General features: G+C 45.6%; 1 protein-coding gene across 2 annotated transcripts in view; it reads left to right on the top strand.

The window, feature by feature from the left end:
• Window positions 1–16,354, top strand: part of EIF2B3 (eukaryotic translation initiation factor 2B subunit gamma) — a 133,573-nt gene that overhangs the window by 100,576 nt on the left and 16,643 nt on the right. For both annotated transcript variants that reach the window (XM_030823770.1, XM_030823771.1), the window contains exons 7-10: window positions 2,353–2,480; window positions 4,076–4,266; window positions 6,911–6,988; window positions 7,780–7,928. In XM_030823770.1, coding sequence (XP_030679630.1) covers window positions 2,353–2,480; window positions 4,076–4,266; window positions 6,911–6,988; window positions 7,780–7,928 — 546 coding nt within the window. The remainder of the gene's footprint in view (window positions 1–2,352; window positions 2,481–4,075; window positions 4,267–6,910; window positions 6,989–7,779; window positions 7,929–16,354) is intronic.

Here is a 16,354-nt window from a genome sequence, read left to right as displayed (position 1 = left end):
ACTTTGGGAGGCTGAGGTGGGAGGATTGCTTGAGTCCAGGAGTTCAAGACCAGCCTGGACAACATAGTGAGACTTTGCCTCTACAAATAATAAAAAAATTAGCTGGGCATGGTGGCACATGCCTGTGGTCCCAGCTATTTGGGAGGCCAAGGCAGGAGGATCACTTGAGCCCAAGTAGTCAAGACTGCAGTGAGTTGTGATTGCACCACTGCACTCCAGCCTGGGCAGCAGAGCAAGACCCCATCTAACAAGAAAAAATTACGACTGGCTTCTCAGTCCAGACTTTCTAGACTGCCACTGTAACTCCCCAGTGGGTTCATCTTACCTGCTGCTGAGATAGAGACTATTTATCAAGATGCGAGAATTGCAATAAAGAGTTTAATACACATAGAGGCAGCTAAACGGGAAACCAGAATTTTATTATTACTCAAATCAGCCTCCCCCAAAATTCTGAGGCTAGTGTTTTTCAAGGATAGTTTGGCAGGCAGGGGGTCTAGGGAATGAGTCCTGCTGATTGGTTGAGGATGCAATCATAGGGGTGTGGAAAACAGTCCTCTGCTGAGTCCAGTTTTGGGTGGGGGCCACAGAGGGGTCACTGGTCCCAGTGGAGTCATCCAGTCATCAGAAATGCAAAAGTCAGAAAAGACATCTTAAAAAGCCAATCTTAGGTTCTATAATAGTGATGTTATTTACAGGAGTAACTGGGGAAGTTGCAAATCTCATGACCTTTGGAACAATGACTGGTAATCATGAGAATTCAGGCCCCTCTTGTAATCCTAAACTTGTATGCTTTTATTAGTTTTATAAAGGCATTTTCATTTTGAGAAGGGCTATTATCATTTAAACTATAAACTGTAATAAATTTCTAGCTAGGCATGGTGGCTCACACCTATAATCCTAGCACGTTGAGAGGCCAGAGCAGGCGGATCACCTGAGGTCAGGAGTTTGAGACCCAGCATGGTGAACATGACGAGACACCATCTCTACTCAAAATACAAAAATTAGCCAGGCATGGTGGCCGGCGCCTGTAATCCCAGTTACTTGGGTGGCTGAGGCAGGAGAATCACTTGAGCTGGGAGTGGAGGTTGCGGTAAGCCAAGATCGCACCACTACACTCCAGCCTGGGCCACAGAACAAGACTCCATCTCAACAACAACAACAACAACAACACCAGGCACGGTGGCTCATGCCTGTAATCCCAGCACTTCAAGAGGCTGAAGCAGGCGGATCACTTGAGGCCAGGAGTTTGAGACCAGCCTGGCCAACATGGCAAAACCCTACCAAAAAATACAAAAACAGCCAGGCATTGTGGCATGCGCCTGTAGTCCCGGCTACTTGGGAGACTGGAGCACAAGAATCACTTGAACCCAGGAGGCAGAGGTTGCAGTGAGCTAAGATCATGCCACTGCACTCCAGCCTGGGCGATAGAGCGAGACTATCTCAAAAAAAAAAAAAAAAAAAAAAAAAACAGCCGGGCATGTGGCTCTCACACCTGTAATCCCAGCTTTCCAGCTACTCAGGAGGCTGAGGTGGGAGAATCACTTGAACCTGGGAGGCGAAGGTTGCAGTGAGCTGAGATCGCACCACTGTACTCCAGCCTGGGCGACAGAGTGAGAACCTGTCTCAGAAAAAAAAAAAAAAAAAAAAAAAGTTTTCTCCTAAAGTTAGCTCAGCCTATGACCAGGAATGAGCAAGAGCAGTTTGGAGGTTAACAGCAAGATGGAGTTGATTAGGTCAGATTTCTTTCACTGTCATAATTTTGTCACTGTTATTTTTGCAAAGGTGGTTTCACCACAGAAAGCTTTCGTGATCTGGCCCCCTTGCCTACCTGATTAGCTTAACCTCCTTCTGCCTTTCCTCTTAAACTCGTACAGGCTACTGTCCATTGGATTTTGAATTCCTTGAAGTCAGAAATGATATATTTCCAAGGCCTAGCACAGTAACTGGCATATGCCTGGTAAATGCTACATAAATTAATTAGCAATATAAAATTCTAATAAGGTCACAGTGTGAGAGAACACTGAAAAACATGTGCTAGTCTCTTACCTCTTTGCTTTCCATTGCTAAGTATAAATAAAAACATAAATAAAAAACACACACTGTACTAAAGATCAGGTCCCTTCTTCCCCTGGTACAGACTCCTGGTCCCTTAGACCCAACATCCTGTCTCAGTACCCACCAGGAAGCACTCTGCTTCTCCAAACTGCCAAGTCGATGCCACATTTGATCTCTGACAGTACCAAGGTGCCATGATAGGAAAGGATTTGGCTTTTCCTTGTATGCACAGAGCTTTTGATCCTGGTATGTTCCGGACAGTCAGGTTTCTCATATTTGGCCATTCTTTCTTTCTAGGTCAATCACTTCTATCCGGAGTGAACTGATTCCGTATCTAGTGAGAAAACAGTTTTCCTCAGCTTCCTCACAACAGGGACAAGAAGAAAAAGAGGAGGATCTAAAGAAAAAGGAGCTGAAGTCCTTAGGTCAGTTCTTGGGTTGGTTCAGTAAGAGGGACAACTCTTTGGAAAGAGTGGTTGGGCAGTTTAGCCCAGCCCAAGATGGTCTCAAGGCAGCAGACTGTTTTCTAGCCTATGAGGCAAGACAGGCTTGCCAACCCACTGAGCTCTGGGTAAGCTTGCTCAGGCAGATCCTGCCACTGTGCTCTCAGCAACAGGCTAATCATGCCTCCAGCCCCATTCTCTGATTCATAGCTCTGGTTTGGCTTTGTTCCTCACTAGACCATTTTGCCTTTAAAATCCACCTGCCACTTCTTAGTTCCCTTGTTCTCTAGGCTCTAGGCAGCCCCATTCCTGATTAAACTCAGCCTCTTTTATCAAGGGAAGGAAAGTGAAGGAATGTACAATTGCAGTCCAACCACAGGCCAACCCGGGTGTCTCCGTGCCAGGATCTGAAGATTGGATCTGTCTTGTTTGCTGTCATATCCCTAATTCCTGGCCCAGTCGTGGACTCATAGTAGATGTTCTGAAAAAGTATTTATCAAATGAATAAACTGACAGTACAGCATGATGATTAGGATTGTAGAACTGGGCGTCAGACAGTTCTGGATTTGAAATCTGACTGCCTCTTACTAGCATTGTGTCTTTCTTTTTTTTTTTTTTTTTTTTTTTTTCGTGATGGAGTCTCGCTCTGTCACCCAGGCTGGAGGGCAGTGGTGCAATCTTGGCTCACTGCAAGCTCCGCCTCCTGGGTTCACACCATTCTCCTGCCTCAGCCTCCCCAGCAGCTGGGACTACAGGCACACGCCACCGCGCCCGGCTAATTTTTGTATTTTTAGTAGAGACGGGGTTTCTGTGTGTTAGCCAGGATGGTATCGATCTCCTGACCTCATGATCCGCCCGCCTCGGCCTCCCAAAGTGCTGGGATTACAGGCGTGAGCCACCGCGCCTGGCCAGCATTGTGTCTTGAGGCAGGTGACTCAGTCCTCTGAGCCCCAGTTTTTGTATCAGAAAGTAAAAGATCTCAAAGGGTCATTGTGAGAGCTGAAAAACTAGAGCCCTGGTACTCTGAGCTCCAAGTTCTGTGCTTTCTGTCATAGCACAGCTACCAGATATGGTGATAGAGACTAGCAGCACAAAGTCAACCTGGCTGGCCACTAAAGCCTGGATGCTGGCTTGTGTTATTTCATGATTTACAGAGGTCATCTGTTTTATTTTCCCTAGTGGTCTTGATTACCGGTCACATGCTTTTAGGACCTCGTATTAAGCATTTTTATATCATATATTTTAGGGAAGTACACCGCCTCTTTTAGTTTGACTTTCTCTTACAGATTTTAGTGGGATTTCCTCAGGGTTCATGTTTTGTGGGTGAGTTTCAAAGGGAGAAGTGTGAGCTGTAACCTCTTTTAAAACTTAGAGCCAAGCATGGTGGTGCATACCTGTAGTCCCAGCTGCTCAGGAAGCTGAGGTGGGAGGATTGCTTGAGTCTGGGAGTTTGAGACCAGCCTAGGCAACATAGCAAGACCTTATCTCTTAAAAAAACAAAAAACAACTTGACTGAGTCTATGTGTTCTGTTATCTCTCTCTCATTTATTTCCTTGGTGTGGGTGTTTGTTCTGAAGATATTTACAGTTTTATAAAAGAAGCCAATACACTGAACCTGGCTCCCTATGATGCCTGCTGGAATGCCTGTCGAGGAGACAGGTGGGAAGACTTGTCCAGATCACAGGTGCGCTGCTATGTCCACATCATGAAAGAGGGGCTCTGCTCTCGAGTGAGCACACTGGGACTCTACATGGAAGCAAACAGACAGGTGAGAGCATGAGTTTAGAAAGAAAATCATGGGGCTCTTGTCCTAGAAACAGACTGAGCCACTTGTCTGTTTCTTCATTAGGTACATAGTAACTTGTTAAGAATCCCTGTCATTCCCAAGGTTGAGCAAGACCTGGCATGTCAAGGGAGACTACTAGGGTACTCAGGTGCAGCAAAAAGGGAAGCAGGGGGCCTGGTCCATAGTCAGGGCCTCTGTGGCTCCAGGGAAAGGCTAAGATCTTCAGGAAGGCTAACTTCTGGCTTCTGGGTCAGTAGGTTCCTCCTATTCTGTTCAGCATGGGGATATCTGCAGTACTTACTTCATAATAAGCAGGTAAGTACTCTGTAATCATTACTCTGATGAAGTAAACATAGGCATACAGAGGAGGCTTCCCTGAGAAGGTGAAGGAGCAGAGTAGAGAGTGGCCAGATGGCAAAGCCTCAGGAAAGGAATGACTTTGAAAGAGAATTGTCTGCAAACAGCATTAATGAGGAGTCTCTTGCTAGCCCTTCCTTTTAACCTTGAAGTTTGTGAGATATGGGGAACAAATAATTTCCACTGAAGGAGAAGCAGTGTCCTCAAAGATAAGCCAGGCCTTAATGAAGGCAGAGGGTGGAGACGGGGACAGTAAAGAGGCTGAAAGTATAAAGGAACTCTGTATTGTATAGTAGGCCCAGGAGGAAGGTTTTGGGAGGGAGGAATAATGAGACTAGGAAAAGGAAATGCAGAGCAGTAGAGGGTTTAGATGAGAATAAGAAAAGAGTCCGGGCACAGTGACTTATGCCTGTAATCCTAGCAATTTGGGAGGCCAAGACGGGTGGATCGCTTCAGCCCAGGAGTTCGAGACCAGCCTGGGCAACATGGCAAAATCCTGTCTCTACAAAAATACTACAAAAATTAGCCAAGTGTGGTGGCATGTGGCTGTAGTCCCAGTTACTTGGAAGGCTGAGGTGGGAGGATCACCTGAACCTGGGATGCGGAGGTTGCAGTGAGCTGAGATCGCACCACTGCACTCCAGCCTAAGCCTAAGCAACAGAGTGAGACTCTGTATTAAAAAAAAAAAAAAAAAAAAAGAGGATAGGAAAAGATAAATAATTGAGGAAACTACATTGGGGTGGCATTCAAGGATAACAGAGGTGAGATAATGAAAAGATTAGTTATTGACATTGCTCCTGGTAGAACCCTGTGAAAATATAATTGCAGGTGCAGACCAGGGTGGCAGTGGGGTACAGAATAATATAAAACAAATTGTTGAAAATTGGGATTGAGGCCGGGCACAGTGGCTCACGCCTGTAATCCCAGCACTTTGGGAGGCTGAGACAGGTGGATCACCTGAGGTCAGGAGTTCGAGACCAGCCTGGCCAACATGGCGAAACCGCATCTCTATTAAAAATACAAAAATTAGCCAAGCATGGTGGCGTGCACCTGTAATCCCAGCTTCTCAGGAGACTGAGGCAGGAGAATTGCTTGAACCTGGGAGGTGGAGGTTGCAGTAAGCTGAGATTGTGCCACTGCACTCCAGCCTGGGCAACAAAGTGAGACTCTGTCTCAAAAAAAAGAAAAAGAAAATTGGGATTGACTCCTGAAGAAAACCTGGCTCAGGAATCTGTAGGACCCACACCAGATAAAACCTCAGGTGAGCCTCAACCTGGATTGGTTACAGATCCAAGGGAGTCCCAAGCCAGAGAGCTTATGAGAAATCATAGCTAGTCCCACATTTACCCATGACTAGAGTCTTTCAGGCTGGTCTGGAAAGATGTTCATGGATAACCTGAGTGGGAAGACTTGTCCAGATCACAGGTGCACTGCTGTGTCCACATCATGATAGAGGGGCCCTGCTATCAAGGAGCATGCTGGGAAAAGTATCCTTTGAAGTGCCAACAGGGGCTATGCAGCAGACAGGCCTGAAGAGCCTTGGGTGGAGTGTGGAAGAAGAGATCCTAGGGCTGGGGGCTCGGAATTAGCCTTCACATTCCAGTGTAGCCATGCTGACAAGGCCTCTGTCAGCTAGTGTGGCTGCCACACACAGTGCTCTGACCAGCATTCTGTCTATGCTAGAGAATCACAGACAGGCGCACTACCTGTGCCTTCCTAATGGACTGGCAGCCAAAGCCCCCCCTACCTCTAACCTTTCCAGGTTTCTCACACTGGAGAGGGAATAGTCTGAACTTCCCCTTCATGTTTTCTTTTGGCTGGTGGATAGATGCCTTCTCAGGGTCTGTCCTTGTTTTGGAATTTGTCTAAAATGGATCTCATCCTCACCTCATGAGTGGTCACAGTGGTCCAGGAGGTGACCAGGAACCCAGGATGCTTATGATCAGGATTCGGGGTGTTCCTTGACCTGATCAGGCCTCCTTTCCCAAGAGGTGGTATGTGGGTATCTCAAAGACTGGTCTCAGTGCCTCCCAGCCAAGGGACATGGCATTACTTTCAAGGAGGAGCATTCACAGCTAAGAGACTGACAATAAAGCCATCTAGAAGCTGCTGCATGAATAATATTGGTCCTAGGGGGAATGCAGCAGCCTCCTGCTCTCCCTCACTCAGACAGCAAGCTATGACTGAGAACTCCCCATATCTCTGATTGAGCACTGGGTTTTACCTGAGGTGTTTTCTGATCTTTAGTGACCAAATCTCTGTCCTTAAGGTGCCCAAATTGCTGTCTGCTCTCTGTCCAGAAGAACCACCAGTCCATTCGTCAGCCCAGATTGTCAGCAAACACCTGGTAAGTGCTAGTGTGGCCAGGGTGGGCATGGGATGTTCTCTGGGAGCATCGAGACTTGTTCTTGAGAAGCCAGATTGAGGCCTTTAAGTCCTGAACCTCATTAGCCCCAGGGAAATCACAGTGGGTTCTGAGAATAAAATCTCACTCAACAAGTCTGCCTGGGCAAGTAATGACCTTGTAAGGAAGGGTCCATTATAGTGCTGGGACTCAGACACAGGAGCTCTCAATCTCAGCCTGAAAGACTCTAGTCATGGGTAAATGTGGGACTAGCTATGATTTCTCATAAGCTCTCTGGCTTGGGACTCCCTTGGATCTGTAACCAATCCAGGTTGAGGCTCACCTGAGGTTTTATCTGGTGTGGGTCCTACAGATTCCTGAGCCAGGTTTTCTTCAGGAGTCAATCCCAATTTTCTTTTTCTTCTTTTTGAGACAGAGTCCCACTCTGTTGCCCAGGCTGGAGTGCAGTGGCACAATCTGTCCCCCTGCTAACTCTGACTTGAGCACTCTCTTTAAGAGAGCACATCTGTATACACAAGTGCATGAGTGTGTATATGTGTCTGTTGTTTTATTTTGTTTTCTTGGCAAGGGAGGAGGGCCCATGCTTCAAATAGGTTTGAGTTGGTCTCAGAGGTGTTGTATGACCTTGTGGCCCTGAGAAATACTGATGATGGTCCCTCTTGCTGAAGTGTCTCTATGGAAAGATCCCATTAGATCCCAGCTTGAGGGATCTGGAGGGTGGTTTGCAGTTGGTTGAGATGGGTGGACAGAGTTTTATATTTTGCCTTTTACAGGTTGGAGTTGACAGCCTCATCGGGCCAGAGACACAGATTGGAGAGAAGTCAGCCATTAAGCGCTCAGTCATTGGCTCATCCTGTCTCATAAAGGATAGAGTGACTATTACCAATTGCCTTCTCATGAACTCAGTCACTGTGGAGGAAGGGTATGTTTCCCCATGTACCCACTTGAGGCAAAGATAATGGAAAAATGCCTTCAAAATTCTGAAGGAAAGTTAATTTTAACCTAAAATTGTATACCCAGGCAAAGTGCTAATCAAGAGGGCAATAGAATAAAAACATTTTCAGATATGAAAAGTCTCAAAAACTTTACTAGGAAATTTATTCCTCTAAAATGGAAAATAAACCAAACAGAGAAAGATCAGAAACAAGAGATCCAACTCAGAAAAAGGGCAAAAAGAATCTATGGGATAACAGTGAACAGAGATAAGAATGACAGCTCTAAATGGGGCATAAAGGGATTAGTTAATCCAAAGTGGAACAAAACCAAAGAATCCAGAAAAGATTTATTCAACAAGATGCAACTGATAAAATACCAGATACATACAAACATTTGAAAGTCGACTTAGACAACTAGCTAAAAGTTTGAAGTTGAATTGGGGATAACATAGAAAAAACAACACTATTTAACAAAAACAAAACAATTATTAACTCTGGGAAAATGAAGAAGTTGTACAAGTTGAATATCCCTAATCCAAAAACCCAAAATCAAATGCTCCAAAATCCGAAACTTTTTGAGCACCAACTTGACACTCAAAGGAAATTCTCATTGGAACATTTGAGAGTTCAGATTTTTGGATTAGGGATGCTGAAACGGTAAGTATAATGCAAATATTCCAAAATCCAAAAAAAAATCCAAAATCTAAAAGACTTCTGGCCCAACACAGTGGCTCACGCCTGTAATGCCAGCATTTTGGGAGGCTGAGGCAGGTGCATCACCTGAGGTCAGGAGTTCGAGATTAGCCTGGCCAACATGGTGTAACCCCATCTCTACTAAAAATACAACAACAACAAAAAATTAGCCAGGTATGGTGGTGTGCACCTGTAGTCCCAGCTACTCAGGAGGCTGAGGCAGGAGAATGGCTTGAACCCAGGAGGCAGAGGTTGCAGTGAGCTGAGATCGCACCACTGCACTCCAGCCTGGGTGACAGAGCAAGACTCCGTCTCAAAAAAATAAATAAATAAAAAATAAAACACTTCTGGTCCCAAGTATTTCAGATAAGGGATACATAACCTGTATAAGAAATGAAAAGACCATAGTTTGCTATGGATCAGCTACAAAATAGAATTTACATAGTCATAATATAGTAAACCTGACTACTGGCCAAAGTTATGCTATAACTCTATTGAAAGGATGAAAGATGGAAAGGGAAATGGGGGTAAGGGAGAAAGGAGAGCTAAATTCTCATTTTTCATTGTAGAATGTCAATTGATAATGCCTAAAGCTGAAAAATAAAGAACTAGTAATACAATTATGTTAATACCTAGAGGCATGGAAGTAATACCAAAATACTCAGCAGAAAGAATTAAAAGAGTTGCCTCTGGGAGGAGGGAAATGAGGAATAGGGGTTGCAGAGGACTGCTGTTTTTCATAACAAAACCTTCAGAAGTATTTGCTTTAAACTACTAATATCAATTGGCCAAAAATATCCAGTTTTGTGGTACACTGCTACCAGTGGTATGCTGATAAATTGTTGACAACCAGCCCTCCAAAGGAAAAAATAAGCGATGTAATTCGAAACATTTGCGAATTTCTGTGGTGTAAATTATTCCACTATAGCCAATGATATCACCTAACGCTGAGTTGAGAAGAGATGCTAATAATTGCCTCTCCCAAAGTGAAACAAGCCAGCTTCAGCACACCACTAATAGAGACCCATCTCAAGCATTTCACTGATTTATCAGATACTAACAGACCCGCTCTCTGATTAAGATTGTGCTAGGCAATGAAAGAAACAAAACGACATAAGTCTTAATCTCTTCCCTCAAGGTATTTATACTATGTGCAGTAAGAAGTGATAGGTGCTATGGTAGAGATCTGTAAGGTCAGAAGGGAGGAAAGGGTCAGGCAAGGCTTAAGGAAATGACCCTTGAGCTGAATCTTGGAAAATGAGTAGAGCCACCTGAGCTGGAGAAAGGAGTGGTTTTGGGGGTGGTGTTTTTTTGTTTTGTTTTTTGTTTTTTTTCAAGACAGGGTTTCCCTCTGTTGCAGGCTGGAGTACAGTGGCATGATCATAGCTCACTACAGCCTCAAACTCCTGAGCTCCAACAGTCCTCCTGCCTCAGCTTCTTGAGTAGCTAGGACTACAGGCGCACACCACCAGGCCCAGCTAATTTTTTAAAAAAATTTTATAGAGATGGGGATTTTACTGTGTTGCCCAGGCTGGTCTTGAACTCCTCGCCTCAAGCGGTCCTCCCACCTCGGCCTCCCGAAGTGCTGGGATTACAGGCATGAGCCACTGCACCTGGCCAGAGGTATTCTAGATACATAAAAAGTGAAGTGGCCAGCCACAGTGGCTCATACCTGTAGTCCCAGCACTTTGGAAGGTCGAGGTGGGCAGATTACTTGAGCCCAGGAGTTTGAGACCAGCCTGGGCAACATGACGAAACCACATCTCTACAAAAACTACAAAAATTAGCCAGGAGTGGTGGCATACATCAGTAGTCTCAGCTACTCAGAAGGCTGAGGTGGGAGGACTGACTGAGTCTGGTATGTCAAGGCTACAGTGAGCCAAGATTGTGCTACTATACTGCAGCCTGGGTAACAGAGTGAGAGCTTCTCTTAAAATACATATATATACAAGAATTAGTTGAGCATGGTGGTGTGCACCTGTAACCCCTGAGGTGGGAGGATCAACTGAGCCCAGGAAGTGGAGGTTGCAGTGAGCAATGATCATGCCACTGCACTCCAGCCTGGGTGACAGAGTGAGACCCTGTCTCAAAAAAGAAAAGGCCGGGCGTGGTGGCTCACGCCTGTAATCCCAGCACTTTGGGAGGCCGAGGCAGGCAGATCACAAGGTCAGGAGATCGAGACCATCCTGGCTAACACAGTGAAACCCCATCTCTACTAAAAATACAAAAAATTAGCCAGGCGAGGTGGCGGGTGCCTGTAGTCCCAGCTACTCGGGAGGCTGAGGCAGGAGAATGGCATGAACCCCAGGGGGCGGAGCCTGCAGTGAGCCGAGATCGCGCCACTGCACTCCAACCTGGGCGACAGCGAGACTCTGTCTCCAAAAAAAAAAAAAAAAAAGATTGTGAAGTATAAAAAAGTATATCTTATTCCAGAAACATCTCCTTATTTTGATCTTAGCTCAAATGTCACCTCTTCAGAGGAACCTTCCCCAACTACCCTATTGGAAATAATCTATCCCACTAACCGCCATCACATCAACCTGTTTCATTTCCTTCGTAACACCATCGCTATCTAGTCTTATCTTTACTTGTCTCTCACAAGTAAAACATTAGTTTCAGAATGTAAGTACCTTTTCTCTCTTGTTCACTTTTATATCCTGAGGGCCTACAGGAACTCAATAAATATTTGTTATATGAAAGAATGATAAACAATTCACCATGACCAGAGTATAATTCAGAGAGGGATGGATACAAGAGACAAGGCTATACATGCAGATGGACAAGGGCCAAGTAATGGATTGTTCCCTGAGGAGTTTGATAGGTAATGGTAATTTAAGAGCTTAAAGCAAAAGAACAGCATGATTAAATTAGTATTTCAGGAAGATTATTTGGGCTATATTAGGAAGGTTGGCCTGAAGAGGGTAAACATGGAGGCAGGAAGGCCATTGAAATAATTCTGGTGAAATAGAAGAGGTCCTAAACTAAGGCAATAAATAGCAGTAGAGATGGAGAAGACAGACAATAAGGTGATTAAAAACTATAAAACGTGTCTGCCTAGATATATGAGGTCAAAGAGAAATTAAGGAAAAAAACAGATTTGTTGCTTGAGCAATAAGATTTCTGGTGTGCTATTCAAGATAGAAATTAATAGAGGAAGAGCAAGATTGGCAGGCTGGGAGATGGGGAGAGTATAAATTCCATCTGGGACAAGTTGAATGCATGGCGATGTACAGGAGCCTTGATCTACAGGGCTGGAGCTTAGGAAAGAAGCTTGCGCTTGAGGTACAAATTTGGAAGTGGCGGGCACAGAAGTGATAACTGAAGGCTGGGCGTGGTGGCTCATGCCTTTAGTCCCAGCACTTTAGGAGGCTGAGGTGGGCAGACGAGCCCAGGAGTTCGAGACCAGCCTGGGCAACATGGCGAAACCCCATCTCTATCAAAAATACAAAAATTAGCTGGGTGTGGTGGCACACGCCTGTAATACCAGATACTTGGGAGGCTAAGGCAGGAGGATCAGTTGAACCCTGGAGGCAGAGGTTGCAGTGAGCCGAGATTGCACCACTGCACTCCAGCCTGGGTGACAGAGTGAGACTCTGTCTCAAAAAAAAAAAAACAAAAAAACTGAGAACTGACAACTGAAGCCTTGGGAGTAGAGTAGATGAAATCACCCAGGGAGAGTGTGTGACGTGAAAAGAAAAGAAACCAAAACAAAACCTTGGGGAATGGGAACTAACAGCAAGCAATTTTAGACATAAGAAAAGGAATCTAAGGAGACTGACAAGGAATGAGCAAGAAGGGGACATGTGGGGTAAGGGAGGGGAGAGTTGACAGGTGAAGTCCAGGTTTCCGGTTACGGGAAGAGTGGATGGTGATGCACTCACTGAGATGAGGAAGGAGGGACAGATTTGTGGGAGATAAGGTCTGTGTAGGGCACAAGAGGTTGGAAGTGCCTGTAGGGCATCAGGTATGTGGAGGTGTCTGGTATTCAGTTTGTGGTTAGAGCTTAGGAGAAGAGGTCAGACCCAGAGATAAAGTCTTTGTCTCTTTCCCAAATCATTCTTCTGATATTCTGTCTCTCTCTCTCTCTTTTGAGACGGGGTCTCTCTTTGTCCCCCAGGCTGGAGTGCAGTGATGCGATCATGGCTCACTGCAGCCTCAACACCCTGGGCTCAGGTGATCCGCTCACCTCAGCCTCCTGAGTAGCTGGGACCACAGGCATGTGCCACTATATTTTTAGTAGAGACCACGTCTCACTATGTTGCCCAGGCTTGAATTCCTGAGTGCCTCCTAAGGTGCTGAGATTACAGGCATGAGCCACTACACCACTGCACTGTGGTGTTCTCTAACTTATTTTTCCTGTCTTCATCATTCTTTGTCTTCTATATTTATCCTTCCCCCATTGTTCTTATGAATTAGAACATGAGCTTTGAGTCAGACTGCCAAACTGAATCCTAGGTCTGTCACTTATTAGTCTCTTAAAGAATTGGCCAAATTAGCCAGGCGTGGTGGTGCACACTGTAGTCCCAGCTACTCAGGAGGCTGAGGCAGAAGAATCGCTTGAGCCCAGCAGGCAGAGGTTGCAGTGAGCTGAAATCACACCACCGCACTCCAGCCTGGGTGACAGAGCGACAGAGCGAGACTCCATCTCAAAAAAAAAAAAAAAAAAATGGCCTTACCTCTTTGTGCCTGATTTTCTCATTATAAAATGGGGGTAAAACTGAATTACCTTGTAGGTTTATTGGGAGTACTAAATTAGTTAGTAAATATAAAGCTTTTTTTTTTTTTTTTTTCGAGATAGTCTCACTCTGTCACCCAGGCTGGAGTGCAATGGCGTGATCTCAGCTCGCTGCAACCTCCGCCTCCTGAGTTCAAGCGATTCTCCTGCCTCAAGCTCCCGAGTAGTTGGGATTATAGGTGCGCACCCCCACACCCGGCTAGTTTTTGTGTTTTAGTAGAGACAGGGTTTCACCATGTTGGCCAGGTTGGTCATGAACTCCTGACCTCAAGTGATCTGCCTGTCTCAGCCTCCCAAAGTGCTGGGATTACAGGCATGAGCCACCGTGCCCGGCCATATAAAGCATTTAGGATAGTTGGTTGCTATTTTTTTTATTTATTATTGTTTTTGTTATTATATTACTACTTTATCCCATTTCACAAGGATGGCATGTTGCCAACATTGTCTTTCTAAAGAATATCTCTGATCACATCCTTGTTCTATTAAAAACCTTTTGAATGCTCCCTCTTACCTTTAGAAGAAATTGGAACTTCATGATTTCTCATGGTCTGGCTCCAGCACTAAGTCTGGAATGCTAGTGTGAGATGAGGCCTTAGAAGTCATCCAGCTGAACTCCTGAATTTTTATAGATGAATAAATGTAGCATTCCAGACATTTTTCTTGTTGCACCCCTGCTACGCCATGTCCTCTTCCAGACTCCTGGATAAGACTGACAGACATCACCACTCTCTTAAACCAGAACTACACTTGCCTTCGTCCATTTGATCACCTGGTTCCAGGTAATTCATGAGCTTTGTAGCTTCCATTCTGTCAGGCCTTCCAAGGACGACAATGGCATAACTTTCCCCATATGCTCTAATTAGCAACCTTTCCCTGCCCTTCTGTGGGTGGGCAGGGCGAGGCACAGTGGGTCACACCTGCAACCTGTAATCCCAGCACTTTGGGAGGCTGAGACGGGCAGATTGCCTGAGCTCAGGAGTTCAAGACAGTCTGGGCAACACGGCAAAACCCTGTCTCAAAAAAAAAAAAAAAATCCAGTGTTAGTGTCCAAATTGACATGAAGAGACTTGGTGAGGAAACCATGGCTCCCTAAGACATTACAGCTTTCCCTTTTTTTTTTTTTTTTTTTTTGAGACAGAGTCTCGCTCTGTCACACAGGTTGGAGTACAGTGGCACGATCTCAGCTTACTGCAAGCTCCGCCTCCCAGGTTCACACCATTCTCCTGCCTCAGCCTCCCGAGTAGCTGGGACTACAGGTGCCCGCCACCATGTCCAGCTAATTTTTTGTATTTTTAGTAGAGACAGGGTTTCACCATGTTAGCCAGGATGGTTTCGATCTCCTGATTTTGTGATCCGCTCACCTCGGCCTCCCAAAGTGCTGGGATTACAGGCGTGAGCCACCGCGCCTGGCCAACACTGCAGCTTTCTATATGAGAAAAGAAGGTCAGAGAAAAGTCCTAGCGTATCTCATAGTCATTTGCTGTGTTGGAGGAGACAAGTTTTCATTCTGTCACCCAAGCTAGAGTGCAGTGGCACAATCATGGCTTACTGCAGCCTCAACCTCCCGGGCTCAAGTGATTTTCCCACCTCAGCCTCCCAAGTAGCTGGGACTACGGGCGTGTGCCACTACACGGCTAATTTTTTTTTTTTTTTTTTAGAGACAGAGTCTCTGTGTTGCCTAGGCTGGCTACTACTTCTTTTTTTTAAATAAAAAAGTTGAGGTAAAGCTATAGGCAGCCCACACAAGGCTAATGACTGGGAAGGCCATTAGCAATTACCCAATCCTGTGAATGAGCTCCTGCTGATAAGATCAGACATCCTACATCCCATATGAACTTTTTCCCATTATTTTGGGGTCACTTAGTTTTAATTACTTATGGTAAACCTGGGAAAGGTAATTAAACTGCAGTCAAGTGAGACTTGATTACCCTGCTGCTATTATGTCTTGGCTAAGTGGCAGGGTAGGAGCATAAAATTGTTCAGAAGGGAGTTTCTCATATTCGTTGTGTGCTTGTCTCTGCCGGCAGTGGTGGGCTGCTGAGGCTTTCTGGACACCTGCCCAAGGTCTTCAGGGCTTGAGGGATGCTAATAGGACCACCTTGGAGAAGGTGTAGGCGAGACTATTCAGAGACAGCTCCTGCCCATCTTTCTCATGTTCTGGCATTTTATATAACAGCTGATGCTCAGGAATTCGCAGTGTAGTGAACACTTCATTGTCAAGGCTTGAGTGTCAGCCCTGTATTGTGCATCTTTGGTCCCTTGGTCCCAAGCAACCTCTCCTGCCTTTCCCCCTAATCCAAGGCACATGACCCAAGCAGCAGTCTAGAGTAGCATCTTCACATGCTGGCAGGCTAGAAAGCCAGGTTCTCACCTAGGTTTTCCATGCTTTTTGCAGTTAGCAAGTGTAGCCCTCAGCGCCAGGTAAGAAATTACTACTTCTCATCATTACCCTGAGTGTACCCTTCACCTACACTCAACTGACTGCCCTGCCCACTGAATTTCTTACATTCCTACTTCCGTTTATTTCTAACATTCACTCTGCCTGAATTGCCTCTGTTTGGAGCTCTTTCCTGTAAAAATACTACTCATCTTGCAAGATCCAATGCATATTCCAACTCTTCCCTGCAGCTTTCTTAAGATGTCATAGCCGGCCAGGCATGGTGGCTCACGCCTGTAATCCCAACACTTTGAGAGGCCAAGGCGGGCCAATCACCTGAGGTCAGGAGTTCGAGACCACCCTGGCCAACATGGTGAAACCCTGTCTCTACTAAAAATACAAAAATTAGCTGGGCGTGGTGGTGCGTGCCTGTTAATTCTAGCTACTCAGGAGGCTGAGGCAGGAGAATCGCTTAAACCGGGGAGGCAGAGGTTGCGGTGAGCCGAGATTGCACTATTGGACTCCAGACTGGATGACAGAGCGAGACTCCATCGAAAAAAAAAAAAAATTGTCATAGCCATAAACTATTTCCCCACCTCTGTGCTCCC

Source organism: Nomascus leucogenys, chromosome 12 (assembly GCF_006542625.1).
Source record: "Nomascus leucogenys isolate Asia chromosome 12, Asia_NLE_v1, whole genome shotgun sequence".
Classification (NCBI taxonomy): domain Eukaryota; kingdom Metazoa; phylum Chordata; class Mammalia; order Primates; family Hylobatidae; genus Nomascus; species Nomascus leucogenys.
Note: the sequence above shows the minus strand (reverse complement) of the source record. Positions and strands in the feature narration are given on the sequence as shown.